Source organism: Sebastes fasciatus, chromosome 13, assembly GCF_043250625.1.
Source record: "Sebastes fasciatus isolate fSebFas1 chromosome 13, fSebFas1.pri, whole genome shotgun sequence".
In the NCBI taxonomy this organism is placed as follows: domain Eukaryota; kingdom Metazoa; phylum Chordata; class Actinopteri; order Perciformes; family Sebastidae; genus Sebastes; species Sebastes fasciatus.
In genome coordinates this window covers 14098708-14114065 of record NC_133807.1, presented here as the reverse complement: position 1 = coordinate 14114065, position 15358 = coordinate 14098708, and the positions used below count along the sequence as shown (strand labels likewise).

General features: G+C 37.8%; 1 protein-coding gene across 1 annotated transcript; it reads left to right on the top strand.

Annotated features, from left to right (window-relative positions):
• The first annotated feature begins 6648 nt into the window (after window positions 1-6648).
• Window positions 6649-14183, top strand: LOC141780426 (glutaryl-CoA dehydrogenase, mitochondrial-like). Its single transcript, XM_074655644.1, has 12 exons — window positions 6649-6896; window positions 8374-8489; window positions 8590-8622; window positions 8743-8883; window positions 9206-9268; window positions 9598-9768; window positions 9855-9984; window positions 11323-11539; window positions 11770-11873; window positions 11995-12120; window positions 13150-13310; window positions 13417-14183. The coding sequence occupies exons 2-12, from the start codon at window positions 8387-8389 to the stop codon at window positions 13488-13490; spliced, it is 1323 nt and encodes a 440-aa protein (XP_074511745.1). The 5' UTR covers window positions 6649-6896; window positions 8374-8386; the 3' UTR covers window positions 13491-14183.
• The last annotated feature ends 1175 nt before the right edge of the window (window positions 14184-15358 follow it).

Below are 15358 nucleotides of genomic sequence, written 5' to 3'. Positions count from 1 at the left end.
ATGCAGAACAGACCCTTTCTGAGGATGTAGTGCATGCATGCATTGTACTGTAATAAGGTAGCAGTAACCTTTTCCACTCCCCTCCTCTTTTTCATAGACCTGTTTTTGTCTTTTTTAGGGGGGTACAGGGTTTTTTTAGGGGGAGATAGCAGGTCAACAGTAGATGTCACATAGAAGTGGTGTACATCATCTGAAAGCTGGGAACCTGAAGATTAATTTGAGATGCAGCTCAGCACTGTGTGTCAAGTTGTTTAGTCATGAATCAGATCTAAAAAATAATAAATCGCTAAAATGAATTGTAAAAGTGTATAAGGACATTATACTGTAAGACTTCGATGTAAATTTACAGCGAGATTCTAACAGTTACATACTGTAAAATGCTTTTACTGTATATTACTGTGAAAGCAATGCATTCTGGGAGTCAGAACGCTTGCTCCCATGATCCCAGCGGTCAAGTGTATCTTTTCACAGTAATCTACTGCTTGCCGCTGAGAATCTCGGGAAAATAAATTAACGGCTATTTTTCTAAATTCTCGCGCGTATTTTTTTCGAGTTGACCGTTGAGCGCCACAGCTCAACGGTCAACAGCTCAACGGTCAACAGCTCGACGGTCACTCTGGCAGCAGCAGCAGCAGCATCGTTGTTGTCCAGTGCAACTTGAGGAGAAACAGCAGCAGTTTGAATACACACTTTTTATTTTCACCACCGCCAGTTCCATTTTGATCGTCAGACCAGACAAGGGAAACTCCAGTGGTTACATTACGTTACTTCATGGTAAGTCAAATCATCAAGTTGTATTGTACCTTTGCTAACACAGTGCACGTTCCTCCATGGATGTACATTAGCTAGCTAACGTTAGGTCGTTAGCTATTCTTAGCTTCGTCTATATTTCAATACTCATTAGTATCACAGGTAACACACATCAGTAGTCTATCTTATATTCACGGTAGCTAGCGCTAGCACGTTAGCTAGCGCTAGCTCGTTAGTTAGCGTTAGCTCGTTAGCTAGCTGGTTTTAGCTTAGTCAGCATTTAAATTCTCAATATAATTACTAATAGGTAGCAGCAATCTAAAAGGGAGACAAGGCAGTATCTATCTTGTGTTTCAAGAATGTTCAACTGTCAATTTTGCCGCCATGCATGTGGTACTAAATATGCCTTTGTTAGGCATATGAAAGTTCACCAAAACACCCCACACATCACATTTAAATGTGCTTTCCACGATTGTTACCGTTCATTTGGCAAAGTTACAGCTTTAAAATGCCATGTATATAGAGATCACCCAGATCAGAGGGAGTCAAGCTTGAGGGAAGGATGTTCTGGCATAAGGACATTAACATTAGACGTTTTATCATGCCACATCGATTTCTGTACTGTCAAATGTGACAGTTTGTCTACATTATTTTCTCACTTGAAGACTCACATTAAAGAGGGGAAACCAGTCTTATGTCCATTCACAAATTATGGTAAAATGTTTACTGTGATATCCACTTTTTCATCACACTTGTCAAGAACACATAAAGGTTGTGTAGTTGGTAATCTTTTGAGTCAGATCAGGTCAGGTAGAGATGATGGAGAGAATACTGTTGAGCAAGCAGGGTGCTCACATGAGCATGCAGGGTGCTCACATGAGCATGCAGGGTGCTTCAAATAGAAGAGAGATGTCCTCATCTTGCAGGCAGATGTGAGTATAACTGATGTAGTTTATTTCAGATTAAGACATTGAAATGCAATGAGTGGAGCTCAGTGTGATTTTAAAAATAATTTCTTTAAACAGGAAAATTGATGACAACTATAGTTAAAGCATTGTTTAATTGTATTAACATTAACTTAGAATTGCAATGCCTTTATTGTCTCCTATATAGGTGTCAGACACAGCGGCGACTGTGAAGACATCCCTCACCCTTCCTGATAGCCCTTGGTTGATCATTCTAGGTAAGCACTAAGCCCCACGTTTCTACTTACACTGTACTAGTGCACATATGCAGAGTACTTCTATTGAGCCTGTCAGCAGGCAGTCAGAAGGTGTGGGGCAGGCAGGAAGACGCTGCTTGCCGCTGGAGTTGGAGTTCAGTTGTAGTGAGTTTCTATGGTTATGTCTTCTATATTGTATATAATACACACAACTTTACATTCTTATAAATAGATACTGATTCTGAAACAGTTGTGCATACAGAAATGGATAAATAAATATGTAGTTTTAGATGGTTAATAAATAGTTGACTATAATACATACACAGGCTATGTTTTAGTTAATAAATAGTTGACTCTATAATACATACACAGTAGGCTACGGAATAATAATTTCTCTGATTCTTCTCTGATATGTAAATAGTTTGTTTAAGCTTTTCTCTCACTCTTTCTGGATTAGGGTGTTCCTATAGCTTGTAAATATGTAAATAGTTCGTTTGATATTCTCCCTCCCTTTGTAGATTTTATTTTATTTGTATTAACTTTTTTACTTGATTTCTCCTTCACTGCAACGGACACAACCACTAAGCTTTATGAAAATGAGTGCGCGATGGTGTCGCAAGTATGTAAATGGCTACCTGGATACATCAAAGAGCAGTACAGTAGATGAGTAGCATCTCGCATCCTACATCAAGAATTCCTGATATCTAGCGGAGGCTTACATTTTTTTAGAAAGGTTTTCAAATATCAGTTGGAAATGCCAGTACCATACAAAAACAATAAAGCGGTAAGTGGCCACTTGATAATTCGTCAAATGGTCAATTTGGTATTCAGCCTAAAGCTTTTTGCATTGTGTTTCAGGTCCAATGATTTCCGACCAGCGCTGGATGGTAAGCATCGAGGGTCAGGTGGTGTGTGAAGGGGCATTGTCTGCGTTGGGGCTTGCTGTTGTCTTCACATCCTACTACAACTTCAACCTCCAATATCAGGATCACGCTGCCTGGACACTTGAATTCATACAGAAGTAAGTTTGAATTCCATATAGTCATTTGTGTCAGATGTTTGGGCCTTACAGCTATCCTTGTATCTATCTATGTGTGATAGACATACGATCAGAGAGTAGGGTATGGAGAGTTCATTCCAAAATAAGCTTAAATGATCACTTGGATGTTTGGGTGTGTATGTGTGGTTCTAAAATATATACAAGAAACATAACAGTATTAGCCTTCAATAATATCATTTCATATATAAATTAATAACCCATTGTTATTAGTCTTGAATAATTAAATTAAATAGATAATTATCAAAGAGTCATCAAGTTACCAAAAAAACTCAATGTTATATTCATATTCCAAAAGTGTGACTCATAAAACATCAGGCAAGTAAGCTATATTAGCAAGAAGTATTTCACCATGTCCACGTGTATCTACTCTAATATGCATTGCAAACATAAAGCATGAAAAAGAACGATTTGGGGACTTATAATAAATCAGGTATTATTTATACTAACAATATTTAGCGGTCTAATTTTAGGTAAGAGGTGGTTTGATTCACATTTGTGTCTTTTTGTTTTACCTTGCTATGCCTTGTAGAAGCTGTGTCAGGATCAACCCAGAGAGAGGGACAAAGGCACGACAGGGAAAGGTGACCAGCAAGAAGAGCGGGAAAATGGTTCATAAGAAAGGGACATCCCTGAATCCTCATGTTTGCACCCTCCTGCGGAAGCTCATGGATTTCGAGTGGGACTTTGTGTGAGTTTAACAATCACATCCCTGACTCTGTCTGTAGAGACAAACCCTCCATATCTCACTCAATTACTGAAAATCCCTTTATGTCTGTGTCTCACTTATTCACAATGTTATTTTTTATTTAATTTTGCTTAAAATGTTCAACCTGGCATTATTTATACGTTTAATAATTGACCATATTGAGCCAGCACACAGTATTGTTCAACAGTATTGTTCTGTCTAGTGAACCCCCGCAGTGTAACGGGGGAGGCTATTTCATTTTGAAACAGAAAAGTTACAGTATTTACTCAGTCCACAAAGTACAAATGTTTTAAGCCCGTCACTTACTCAGATACACTCACACATGAATTCATTCATTCACAACAGTATTTTTATTTGTAATGGCTATTTTTGTATTTTTGAATTTTATTCTATTTACAATGTTCAACCTGGCATTATTTCTACGTTTAATATTGAAGATGTTTAGCCAGCACGCAGTATTGTTCAATAGGATGGTTCTGTCTAGTGAACCCCCTCAGTGTAACAGGGGAGGCTATTTAATTTTGAAACAGAAAGGTTATGGTATTTACTCAGTCCATGGACTCAGATATTCATACACAGTCAAATATACACCCTCACTCAGTCAGTCAGATACACACACACACACACTGTGTCTCTTACTCACTCACAACTCATCACACCATTTTTATTTGTAAGAGCTTGAGTATTTGAATGTTTTATTTGGATGTTATTTTCTGTCAAACTCAGGTTATTATAATAAACAAGAATAATATGAATATGCCATGTTGTTGTGTTTATTGTTCAAAATTGTTATTTTTCATTTGCTTGTTAGTTTTTATAGATGCTTAAAATACTGTAATTTGTGGAATTATTACAGGAAATTATTGGACATTTTGATTACAACAAGTTACTGTATTTCTCTGATACAGTAGAGATACTGTAAATTGTACAGTATCTTGCTGGTGAAACTGCAACCAATAAATTACTGTATTTGGAATTATTACAGCAAGTTACTGTATGCTTTGATTACAGTAAGCTGCTGTATTCTTTTGATACAGTACAGATACTGTAAATTTTACAGTAACTTACAGGAGAAACTGCTGCCAGTATTTTACTGTAATTTTTGAATTATTACAGCAAATTACTGTATGCTTTGATTACAGTAAGTTGCTGTATTCTTTGATACAGTACAGATACTGTAAATTTTACAGTAAAATACTGGCAGCAGTTTCTCCTGTAAGTTACTGTAATTTTACAGGAAAAAGTTTTACAGTATGTGATGGCCATTCCCATGCATAAGTTGCTGCAGCAATGTTTGGGTTGATACCATTTGTTTTACAGATCTGTTGCTAAATTTTACTTTTTTTTCACTCGTGAATTGATAAAAAAATATATATTTTTTTTAAAAATCCCTCCAAAAAAACACATTAAGACACCAAGACCTTGAGGAACACCATAGAAAAAGCCATAGTGTGATTCGGTACCAAAAACTTTTGACATCTGGAAATTTCTGCAAGAATTGTATTTTTCAGCATTTGGATGGCGAGCACTTCTGTTCTGGAAACTGCTCAGTTGCAAGTTTCATGAGATCACCACAGGTCAATTTATACAGTGAGTTCAAATTTTAAGAAATGGTCTCACGAAAGAAACCACCCACTCTGCTCATTGGATCCACAAGAGGTCTCAGCTTCAAGCCCTCTAGGAGTGGAAGACCAAAAATAAACTTCAAGTTCAGTTTACTCACAAACATCACTGTAAACCTGTGAACACAGTTGTATAATGTCATCTGTGCCTCTGGAAGGAGTTTAGAAAATATGTGACAAATGTTTAAGCCTGTGTAACATGGGTCCTGGAGTTTGAAAGACATGGGCATTTACCAGGCAGTAGCGGTGTAACAAAAAACACTGTCATCCAGTGTTTTTTAGGCTTGACCCATATTTAAGACTAAAAGTCAAGGTATCTCAGGCTCTGCTGCTTTGTTTTTCACAATTATTTTAAAAATGTATGTCTTGTTAGTCCCCTCAACTTTACTGAAGTACAAAACTCAGTCACTAAATCACTACCTTGAACATGTAAATTACATGTTGTAGCTGGTACAGATGGAGCTAATTTTAACACAGCTTATTGTTGCACTGTGTAATGTATCATGCTGTATATATGAGCTGACCATATGTAAAATTTTATCTGCAAAGTAACTACCGCTGTCAAATAAATACGGTGGACTAAAAGATTTGTTTGTCAAAAAACCTGATACTAATGAATCCGAAGTTCTCTTCGTTTTTCATGGAGGTTTATTTTATTGAATGCTCTTTTGATCTTTCTGGTTCTGTTATGCCATATGGAGGACCACAAGAGTCATGTAAATAGTAATAAAGCATTTAATTGATTATTAACTAATTGTACAATAAAAATAGGCATTCACAAATTTCTTTACAAATGTATTTTTTTAATCTATGAATAAAAAGTCTAAATTACAAAGTAGTTCATTGTTTGACATTTTAATGGGCAATAAAAAGAGGAATTCTAAAAAGAATTTACAAATGTATATTGTAAACAAATTTATCTATGGCTATCTTTATTGTATAATTAGTTGTTTATCAATTAAATGCTTTATTACTATTTACGTGACACTTGTGGTCCTCCATAATGCCATGTTTGCACTTACGGAAAATGGTAGCGTTGAAAAATCGAATTGGCCTCCTGCACTTAAACTTTTTAAATGCTCAGACAACTCATCTCTGAGTAGCAGACAGGAGTACTGCTATGAGAACAATTGAAGTGCTTATTGTGTCTGCTGTCGGGAATGGAGGGCTGACCTTAATGGAAAATTGGCAGCTACTGTCATCCTGCAACTGTTTTATTCTAGGAACTGAACTATGAATACAGCCACTCCCCCAACATCCACGCCTCTACCAATGAGCCAATCACAGTCGTTTACAGTTGCTAAAGTATCCCCCTTTAGGTGATATGGACGAACACAGAGTTCATTCATAGTGTTTATGTCTTAGTCTCATATTTAAGATGTACTGCTTTCACATAGACAACATGATTTGCTCTGTAAAAACATAAAAACAAAGTTTAGCATGGTTTATTCTCTGACACGTGGTGGCACGTCCAGTTTGGCGTGTTTTACGTGATGACGTCAGGTTGTGTTTTGAGGTGTTGACGTTCAGTGTCGCTGCGTCATCAACCTCTGTGGCAGAACAGGAGGAACCAGAGCAAGTTGTCTCACTAAACAGGTAAATGCTCCTTTATACAACCACCACCGTGGTACCATACTGCTATCCTCAACACACAGCGCTCATACAGTATATTGTTACCATGGTTATTTGGTTTATTATGTCGTTTACACCCAAGTTACAAGCCAGCTGTGGTGAGCTAGCGCTGTTAGCTTGTAGCTACAATAATGTCACTTGAACCCACACAGGTTACCTGAGCTAGGTTAGTTTAGCTCGGTGCTGTGACAGGTTGCTTCATTAGATATTACAGTGAACAATCTGACATGATGGATAAGTGAGAATGCAACCACTGTTAAATATTAATTTCTGACAGTTATTTACAGCAGCCAGCTAGTCCTTCCTTCCAGCAGCTGTCAGACTCCACAACCAACACTGCTCCCTGTAGACCACTTACACTTACATATACACACCAAACACTGACAAGAACTGCACTTTACTGTACACCAACTGTCTATCAGTACTACTCAGGTGTAAATCATACTGTGCAATATCATTTTACTCATAAAATATCATGTATAGTTAGAAATTCAAATAGCTAGCTGTGTATAGAGAAAGACATACAATATCAACATTTTATTTATAATATTTATAATACTTTTTGCTATTTCTTTATCTTGCTTAGGCTACATTTTTGATAATTAAGGTATAATAATTGTAACAATAATAGTAATAATAATAGTAACAATAATAATAACAATAATAATAATAATGATGGTAATAATAAATGTATTATTATTATTATTGTCGTTATTTATTTAATTTACCAGTCAAAAATATTGAAAAAGGCTTAAATTGTTAAAATTAAAAGTGTGTGAAGCAGCGCTATCGCAGGTCCTTCCTTCCTGCAGCTGTCAGACTCCACAACCAACACTGCTCCCTGTAGACCACTTACACTTACACACCAAAAACTGACAATAACCCTATATTTTCAGGTGGAATTTCATTCATTCATTCATTCATTCATTCTCACAGTGCAATATCGTTTTCCACTTGTGCAATTTTGTTAATAGTCTGTTTATTGTCAATACTGTATATACTGCTCCTATTTTTATACTTCCTATTTAAATGGTTCATATTGTGTTACACTTTGTTTAGCTCTTTTTTTACTGTGTTAGCTGATGCATCTTGTTTTTTGCACTATCCCCTTTGCTGCTGTACACTGCAAATTTCCCCACTGCATATCTTACCTTATCTTAACATTTCTCATCCCCAGCTGTAACTTAAGCCCTGCATTCGTGTCAAACTCATTTGTATGTATAAAACGTGTACGAGCCACGCAGCCAAACACTGATTCAGGGTTAATAATAGACTAAATTCATCTGATGGCATCAGCAATTCAACTCTTGATGCTCTTAATTCTCAGTTTAGGAAGACAGTTTTTAAAGTTACTGCCATTACTTTCACTGCAAGCTACATGGTTGACTGTTGCCAGTTTAATGAATGTGAATGTAAATGTTAAAAAGTGTGTATTTTATAGACTTATCTTCATCATGGCATTGAGAGGCGCTGTGTGCCGTCTCTTGGTCAACCCTCACAGATGTGCCTTCATCTCAGCTTCCAGAGCACAGGCAACTGCAGCACCTGCCAGAAGAGGTAACTACTATGACATCATTCCAGCCACAGAGATAACACTGTTTTAAAGGGATGGCTCACATATAATATTAATCATTTTTCTGGTTTGAATTTTCCACAGATGCAGAGAAGACTGAGCAGAAGTCTAAAGCACGTAAGTGTTAATAGCTCCTTATGTCAGAGCTTATGTTTTGGATTCGAGGCTCTCACCAGAACATATTTTGAACCAGAGTTTTAAGGTTTTTGAATTGCTCTTCCTCTAAATGTCTGACAGCGAAGGTCCAGTTTGACTGGCGTGATGCCCTGAACCTGGAGGGCCAGCTGACGGAGGAGGAGATCATGATCAGAGACTCCTTCAGGACCTACTGCCAAGAGAAACTCATGCCTCGCATCCTCATGGCAAACAGAAACGAAGGTGAGGGACTCATCTTGATTTTTTTTACGTGCGCGAGCCAGAGTCCTTAATTCATTACTTGATTTTTCCATCCATCCATCTTCAACCGCTTATCTGGGATCGGGTACTTGATTTTTCATTTAGCTTTAATAAGTCCCTATGTTGCCTTCACGCATAATGTCCATTTTAAGTGTCTATTAGTGTTTATGCTGAACAACAGATCTTTATATTATGTAATGTGTACTGCGATATTACCACTTTGTTGACATACTCTTAGTAGAAATAAAGGAATGAAACTCCTCTAAAACTTAATGTGACCGATACTTGTGTCATTTTTTTCCAGTGTTCCACAGAGAAATTGTGTCCGAGATGGGAGAGATGGGTGTCCTGGGCCCAACCATCAAAGGTGAGTCTACTTGATTTGACAGGCACTTCAACAGAATGGACCATAGATGTGTGTTTATTGTAGCATTTTATTGTGAACTATAAATGTTTCACTAGACTACTATTATAAAACACATAAATGACTGTCAGAAATGGACTTTGGCCATGTGTACGCTGGACCTGTGTGTTTTGTTTGTTTTTGAGAAATCTTTTTAGTGAGTCTGTCCATGACAAAAAGGTTTTAGCCCATTAGATTGTACTGTATTTCCTAACTTTAATTCCTTCTGATACTTCACAAATCTATTTTTAATAACACTGACAATAACTCCTCTTCCTGTGTTTGATATAAAGGTTATGGCTGTGCTGGGACGAGCTATGTGGCCTACGGTTTGATCGCCAGAGAAGTAGAGAGAGTGGACAGCGGCTACCGCTCAGTCATGAGCGTGCAGTCGTCGCTGGTCATGCACCCCATTAATGCCTATGGCACAGAGGAGCAGAAACAGAAGTATCTCCCCAAGCTGGGTAAGAAGGAGAAATCAGTCAGTTCAATCAATGCATTAATCATGATAACCCAGGGATGAGTGACTGAGCTCTTGGTTTACTCCCAGCTCGGGGAGAGATCCTGGGCTGCTTTGGCTTGACGGAGCCGAACCATGGTAGTGACCCGAGCGGCATGGAAACCAGAGCAAAGTACAATCAATCCAGTCGTACCTACTCTCTCACTGGCTCAAAGACCTGGTAAGTAGAGGATATATAATTAAAATAAAATAAGAGATGTTTTCTTTAGCTGTGAATCCGCAAATAGCATCTCATTGGAGGATACACCTTTGTGGAATTCAATGTCCTTTTTGCCCTAATTAGCTCTCTGATAGAAGGAGACAATATAAAAGAGTGTGGTATTTTTACCCTGGTTTGTCTGTTAACCCACTACAGACACTTAAGTATATTAACACCCAAGTGTATATTTTTAAACCTTTTAGGAAAGATATGTAGGATTATAAATCAGGCTATTTATTACACATTACTGCAAGATCAGACATATGTGTGTGTGCCCTGTTACTTTTTAGCCCAGGAAGACTATTTTAGGGCTGCAATGAAAAATGTCGATCAGTGTTTCTCAAAGCCCAAGAAGACGTCCTCAAATGTCTTGTTTTGTCCACAACTCAAAGATATGCAGTTTACTGTCATAGAGGAGTAAAGAAACCAGAAAAAAAAGAAGCTGGAATCAGAGAATTTTGACTTTTTTTTTTTTTTTTTAAATGACTCAAAGCGATTTATCGATTTATCAAAATAGCTTTACGATTAATTTAAAAGTTGACAGCTAATCGATTAATTGTTGCAGCTCTATACTATTTCAAGGCAGCGTCAAGCAGCACTATCAAAAATAGAGAAAACAGTGTGATGTGTCTGATGGGGAAGATTAACAGTGAGAGTTGATTTTAATAGTTGAATGAAGTACCAGTATGTCTGTAATCACTTGAAAAATTATGACATGTTGCATAAAGTATCTGATGTTAATGTCAGGTATGTTTACATACAATTATTTTGAATGAATTCTCAGTAAACTGCATGGTACACAGCAAACACAGACCAATGTTTTCTTTTAGTGACCTTAGTTAGATAGTTAGTTAGATAGTTAGTTAGTTAGTTTGTTAGTTAGTTAGTTCGTTAGTTATGGATTGTTTTTTTCCCCTCGTCATCCAATTTCTTGTTTTACATTTTTGGGGTAGTATTTCTGTTTTCAAGATAAAGGTTTTTGTTTTGGCATGTGACATTAGTTGTCCACATGGTGGAGCTCTTCACACTTAAAGTATTGCATGAAACTCACAAAGACTTTGGCTTTTTTCCGAGGGTTTACTAGTGTATTTTTTTTTTTTATCAATTACATAACTTCACACAAGGAAATACGATTATTATGCAGTAGGTCCAAGGCAAAAGAAATATTACAAGATAACAGTACACCAGTAAAGTACCCACCATCATACTGCATAGTTCAGATCTATGCTGTTTACTCTTTATAGTAAAATGACACCTACCTGTGCATCTCCCTAACATTCCCTTTGCTTCCACCCTCAGGATCACCAACTCCCCAGAGGCAGATATTGCTGTAGTCTGGGCCAAATGTGATGATGGGAATATCCGCGGCTTCATCTTGGAGCGTGGCATGAAGGGCCTCTCGACACCAAAGATTGAGGGGAAGTTCTCCCTGAGAGCCTCGGCCACCGGTATGATCGTCATGGACGAGGTGGAGGTTCCTGAGGAGAACCTGCTGCCCAATGTCTCCGGCCTCAAGGTGAGTGGAGTGAAACCATGAACATTCTAGATGAAGTAATGGAAGATACGTAAATAACTGTACAACCATTGTTCTGTTACATTGAATAAAGTTTGTGACTCGCAGACTTTGTTATTGTGCAGTTTCTAATAGGTATTTAGCTTCAAGTGAAATGACACAGTGTGGCTCAGTGTTTCACAATTTAAACACACAGCGGTAATCGCTCATCACACACCTTCTGCTGCTTCCAGGGTCCTTTTGGCTGCTTGAACAACGCTCGTTACGGTATTGCATGGGGCGCTCTGGGCGCTGCAGAGTTCTGTTTCCATGCAGCTCGACAGTACACACTGGACAGGTCAGACGTCCCAATTGTCTGTGTAATTTGGTCAAAATGACATGAATAGTTCAGTTTGGACAGAACGAGTTACTTTGATTATTTATTGATGAGTATAACACTGTTGTTTTTTCTATACCAGAATCCAGTTTGGCGTACCACTAGCAAGAAATCAGCTGATGCAGAAGAAAATGGCCGACATGCTGACAGAGATCACCATCGGCCTGCAGTCCTGTCTGCAGCTGGGAAGACTAATCGATGCTAAAAGGTAAAGACAACTTTATCCTCTAAGTGAAGTGTATTAGATGGATGTGACATAGTACTAATGTCCATTAATGGCACTAGTGTTTCCTGAGGGGCCCATCCATCCATCCATCAAACCACACAGTCACTCTGACCTCTTTCTGTCAGGTAGAAAAGGATGAGGTATTTTCTCCTTTGGTTCTCAACAGTGTCATGAAACTGTTCGATACTGTAGGCTACTGTGTCTCATTCTGGTGGCTGGCTGTGTAGTTTCATTTATGGCACACAGAACAAAGATACAACCAAACACAAAGTACATCTGAGGCGGATGGGATTGTCAGTTTTGCAGGTATTTGGTCATAAAGCTAGAATTGGAAAATATTTAAAATTTGACGTGATGATGGCCCTGGATGAAGAGTTAAGGGATCACCACGGTTAATAAAATTCATCCTGAGAGAAACATGAATGTCTCTTCCAAATGGAATGGAATTGCCTTTCTATATTTGTTAAAATATTCTAGTTTGGACCAGTGGGCAACCTCTGGTTCTCAAAAGTGAAGCCAATGCTGAAGTGCCTTAAACTTGCATTCTTTCTAACAGCCAGCAGGGGGCGACTCCTCTGGTTGCAAAAAAATAAGTCTGATTGTATAGAAGTCTATGAGAAAATGACCCTACTTCTCACTTGATTTATTACCTCAGTAAACATCGTAAACATGAGTTTATGGTCTCAATCGCTAGTTTCAAGTCTTCTTGTGCTTAGCTCGGCCAAAAACCAAGATGGTGACGGCCAAAATGCTGAACCAAGGCCTATTGAAAGAGGCTTGGACACGGTCTTGAGCTATGGGGTATAACACATTCACAGTGTAACTGGAGCTGCGGTCGTGCGTTGCCATTAGCTCAATTTTGGCGAGTGCAGATCAGATTTTACTGCGCATGTTGTTGTACCCCAAAGATATGACGCGTTAATGACGCGTGACATCTTTCCTCTTTGTCTCCTCGACATTGCCATCCCTTGCCAAACTAACGCAAAAGAAATGTGGTGTTTTCTTTAACAGAGCCGCCCCAGACATGATCTCCATGCTGAAGAGGAACAGCTGCGGTAAAGCCCTCGATATCGCCAGGCAGGCCAGAGACATGCTGGGAGGAAACGGCATCTCAGACGAGTACCACATCATCCGCCACGTCATGAACCTGGAGGCTGTCAACACATACGAAGGTGAGGGCGAAACAATTTGCAATGTACTTTAGTTCCACATGAGATTGTATATAAATCCGATAGTCATGCATACCATGTGTTCATGCTGGGTTGCCTCCTCCTCCAGGTACCCATGACATCCACGCCCTGATCCTGGGCAGAGCCATCACAGGACTGCAGTCCTTCACTGTGGACAAATAGATCCATCCAACCGGAACCTGCTGTCAGAAATGTAGCTCAGATTGTCAACTCTGCAGCAGTTTTAAGATTGTTTTGATGAATTCCCATCCATATAGTGACGATGTTTGTTTTCACTCAGGTTTATAGAATATATATATTTGAGTGCTTTATTTTGAGAGAAAGAACAAGTCACGTTCAACAAGTGTGTCTGAATTGTTGTGAAGTGTAAATAATTCAAAAGTCGATTTTTCAACTCAAAAAGGGCTATTTTTTTACTCTCAATCACAACACTAAAACAGATCCCTATATGCCTGTCGTATAGACAAAGTGAAGTTCATTGAATATACTTTAATGGACACTACTGAAGTGAAGTATTAACGCTTCTGAATGAGGTCAAGATCTAGATTTGCTGCTAGTTACTGCAACGTTGATACTGTAATTCTAAAACAACAAAGCATAAATAACCACAACGTGTTTGGAATTGCATGTGAAGCTTTTTTTATTTTTGATTTGATCTAATTATGCAGATGTTGTTATTGTATAATTGGTGTGAGAGTACATACATGACAGATCAGTTACTATTGTTAGGTTCACTGTGGTGATTACTTCTAGCACTGTTCTGGCTCTGTCACTAAGGTGTAATAACTTGGTTTGCCAGAGGTCAAGGATGTTGATCAGAGCTTTAATAAATAAAAGTTATTTAAGTATTCCAAATGTCTGAAAGGGGATGATGTGTTATTTTGATGAGGTAAGCCACACCCCTCTAATCTGCTGCGATTTCATTCTCGGAACAACATAAATGTGAGGTGATTAATGGGAGACGAAAGACGAAGTTCTACTTTGTATTCGGATTTCGGATTTTTCTCAAATCTTTGAATTTTTTGTGCAATATCGGATAATTTGACCTCTTTGGGCCTCAAATAGGTATTTAAATTAAATAATTTAGTTAAGTCAATTTATTTGAGATGCTGTGTTCATATTTGAAATTGCAAGTCCCAGACAATGGTCCCCGCCTGTTGATTCATGCAACTAGATCAATGCAAGTCTAAATTTTGACATAGTATCTGATGATTTTGTTTTAAATAGTCCCAATTGTCACATTTTCTCACAATTTTGCAGTAAAAACTCACACTTTTGACTTTAAAAAAAAACTTAAAACTGACTTAAAAAGGCATAATTCTCTATAAAAAAGTTTGAATTCAAAATTAAAGTCATAATTGTACACAGATTTTTCTATAATCCTTGCTTATGTATGCAAAAATTGGATGATTTGTCCTCTCTGGGCCTCAAACTGTTATTTAAAAGAAACCATCTGAGAACTTAAGAGGGAAAATCTCTATTAAACGGCTAACAACTGATAGACATCTGAAACATGACAAGGAGCACCAACTAGAGCCAAGCCAAACTGGTTGTGAACCACCTGTTTGTTACTGCTAATCCTCCTCTCACTCTATCACAGTTTGACCCCTGCTATTCATATTAACATACACCATTATCATGAGTTCAATAGAGAAGATGGGAATCAAAGCTTTTGTTACTGAAAATAGAATAAAAGCTGATATTACATAACAAAACGCCTCAGTCAGATGAAAAGAAAAGGGTGGCAGGAATGCAAATACTAAAAGGTTTTTATAGCTGATACTTGAACTGTGAACAACGAAATGATAAGCATGTGCAAAAGTCACATGTCGGTCAGTCAAACAGAAGATAAAACACTATCAATATGGGAATTAATAACTCAATAATACTGTAGATGAACCTACATCCTACTTGGTACACATTGAATGTAACCTTCAACTGATTTACTATTGAAGAAGATTCATATTAACCAATGTCAGTATGAGACAGATCACAGGATCATTTTACATGTCTTGAGTTTTTGTTTTTAT

Coding starts and splice junctions, on each gene's coding strand:
- LOC141780426 (XM_074655644.1), top strand. CDS start 8,387: ATGGCATTGAGAGGCGCTGTGTGCCGTCTCTTGGTCAACCCTCACAGA. Junction 9,769..9,854: donor GAAGTATCTCCCCAAGCTGG/GTAAGAAGGAGA, acceptor GTTTACTCCCAG/CTCGGGGAGAGATCCTGGGC. Junction 12,121..13,149: donor AGACTAATCGATGCTAAAAG/GTAAAGACAACT, acceptor TTTCTTTAACAG/AGCCGCCCCAGACATGATCT.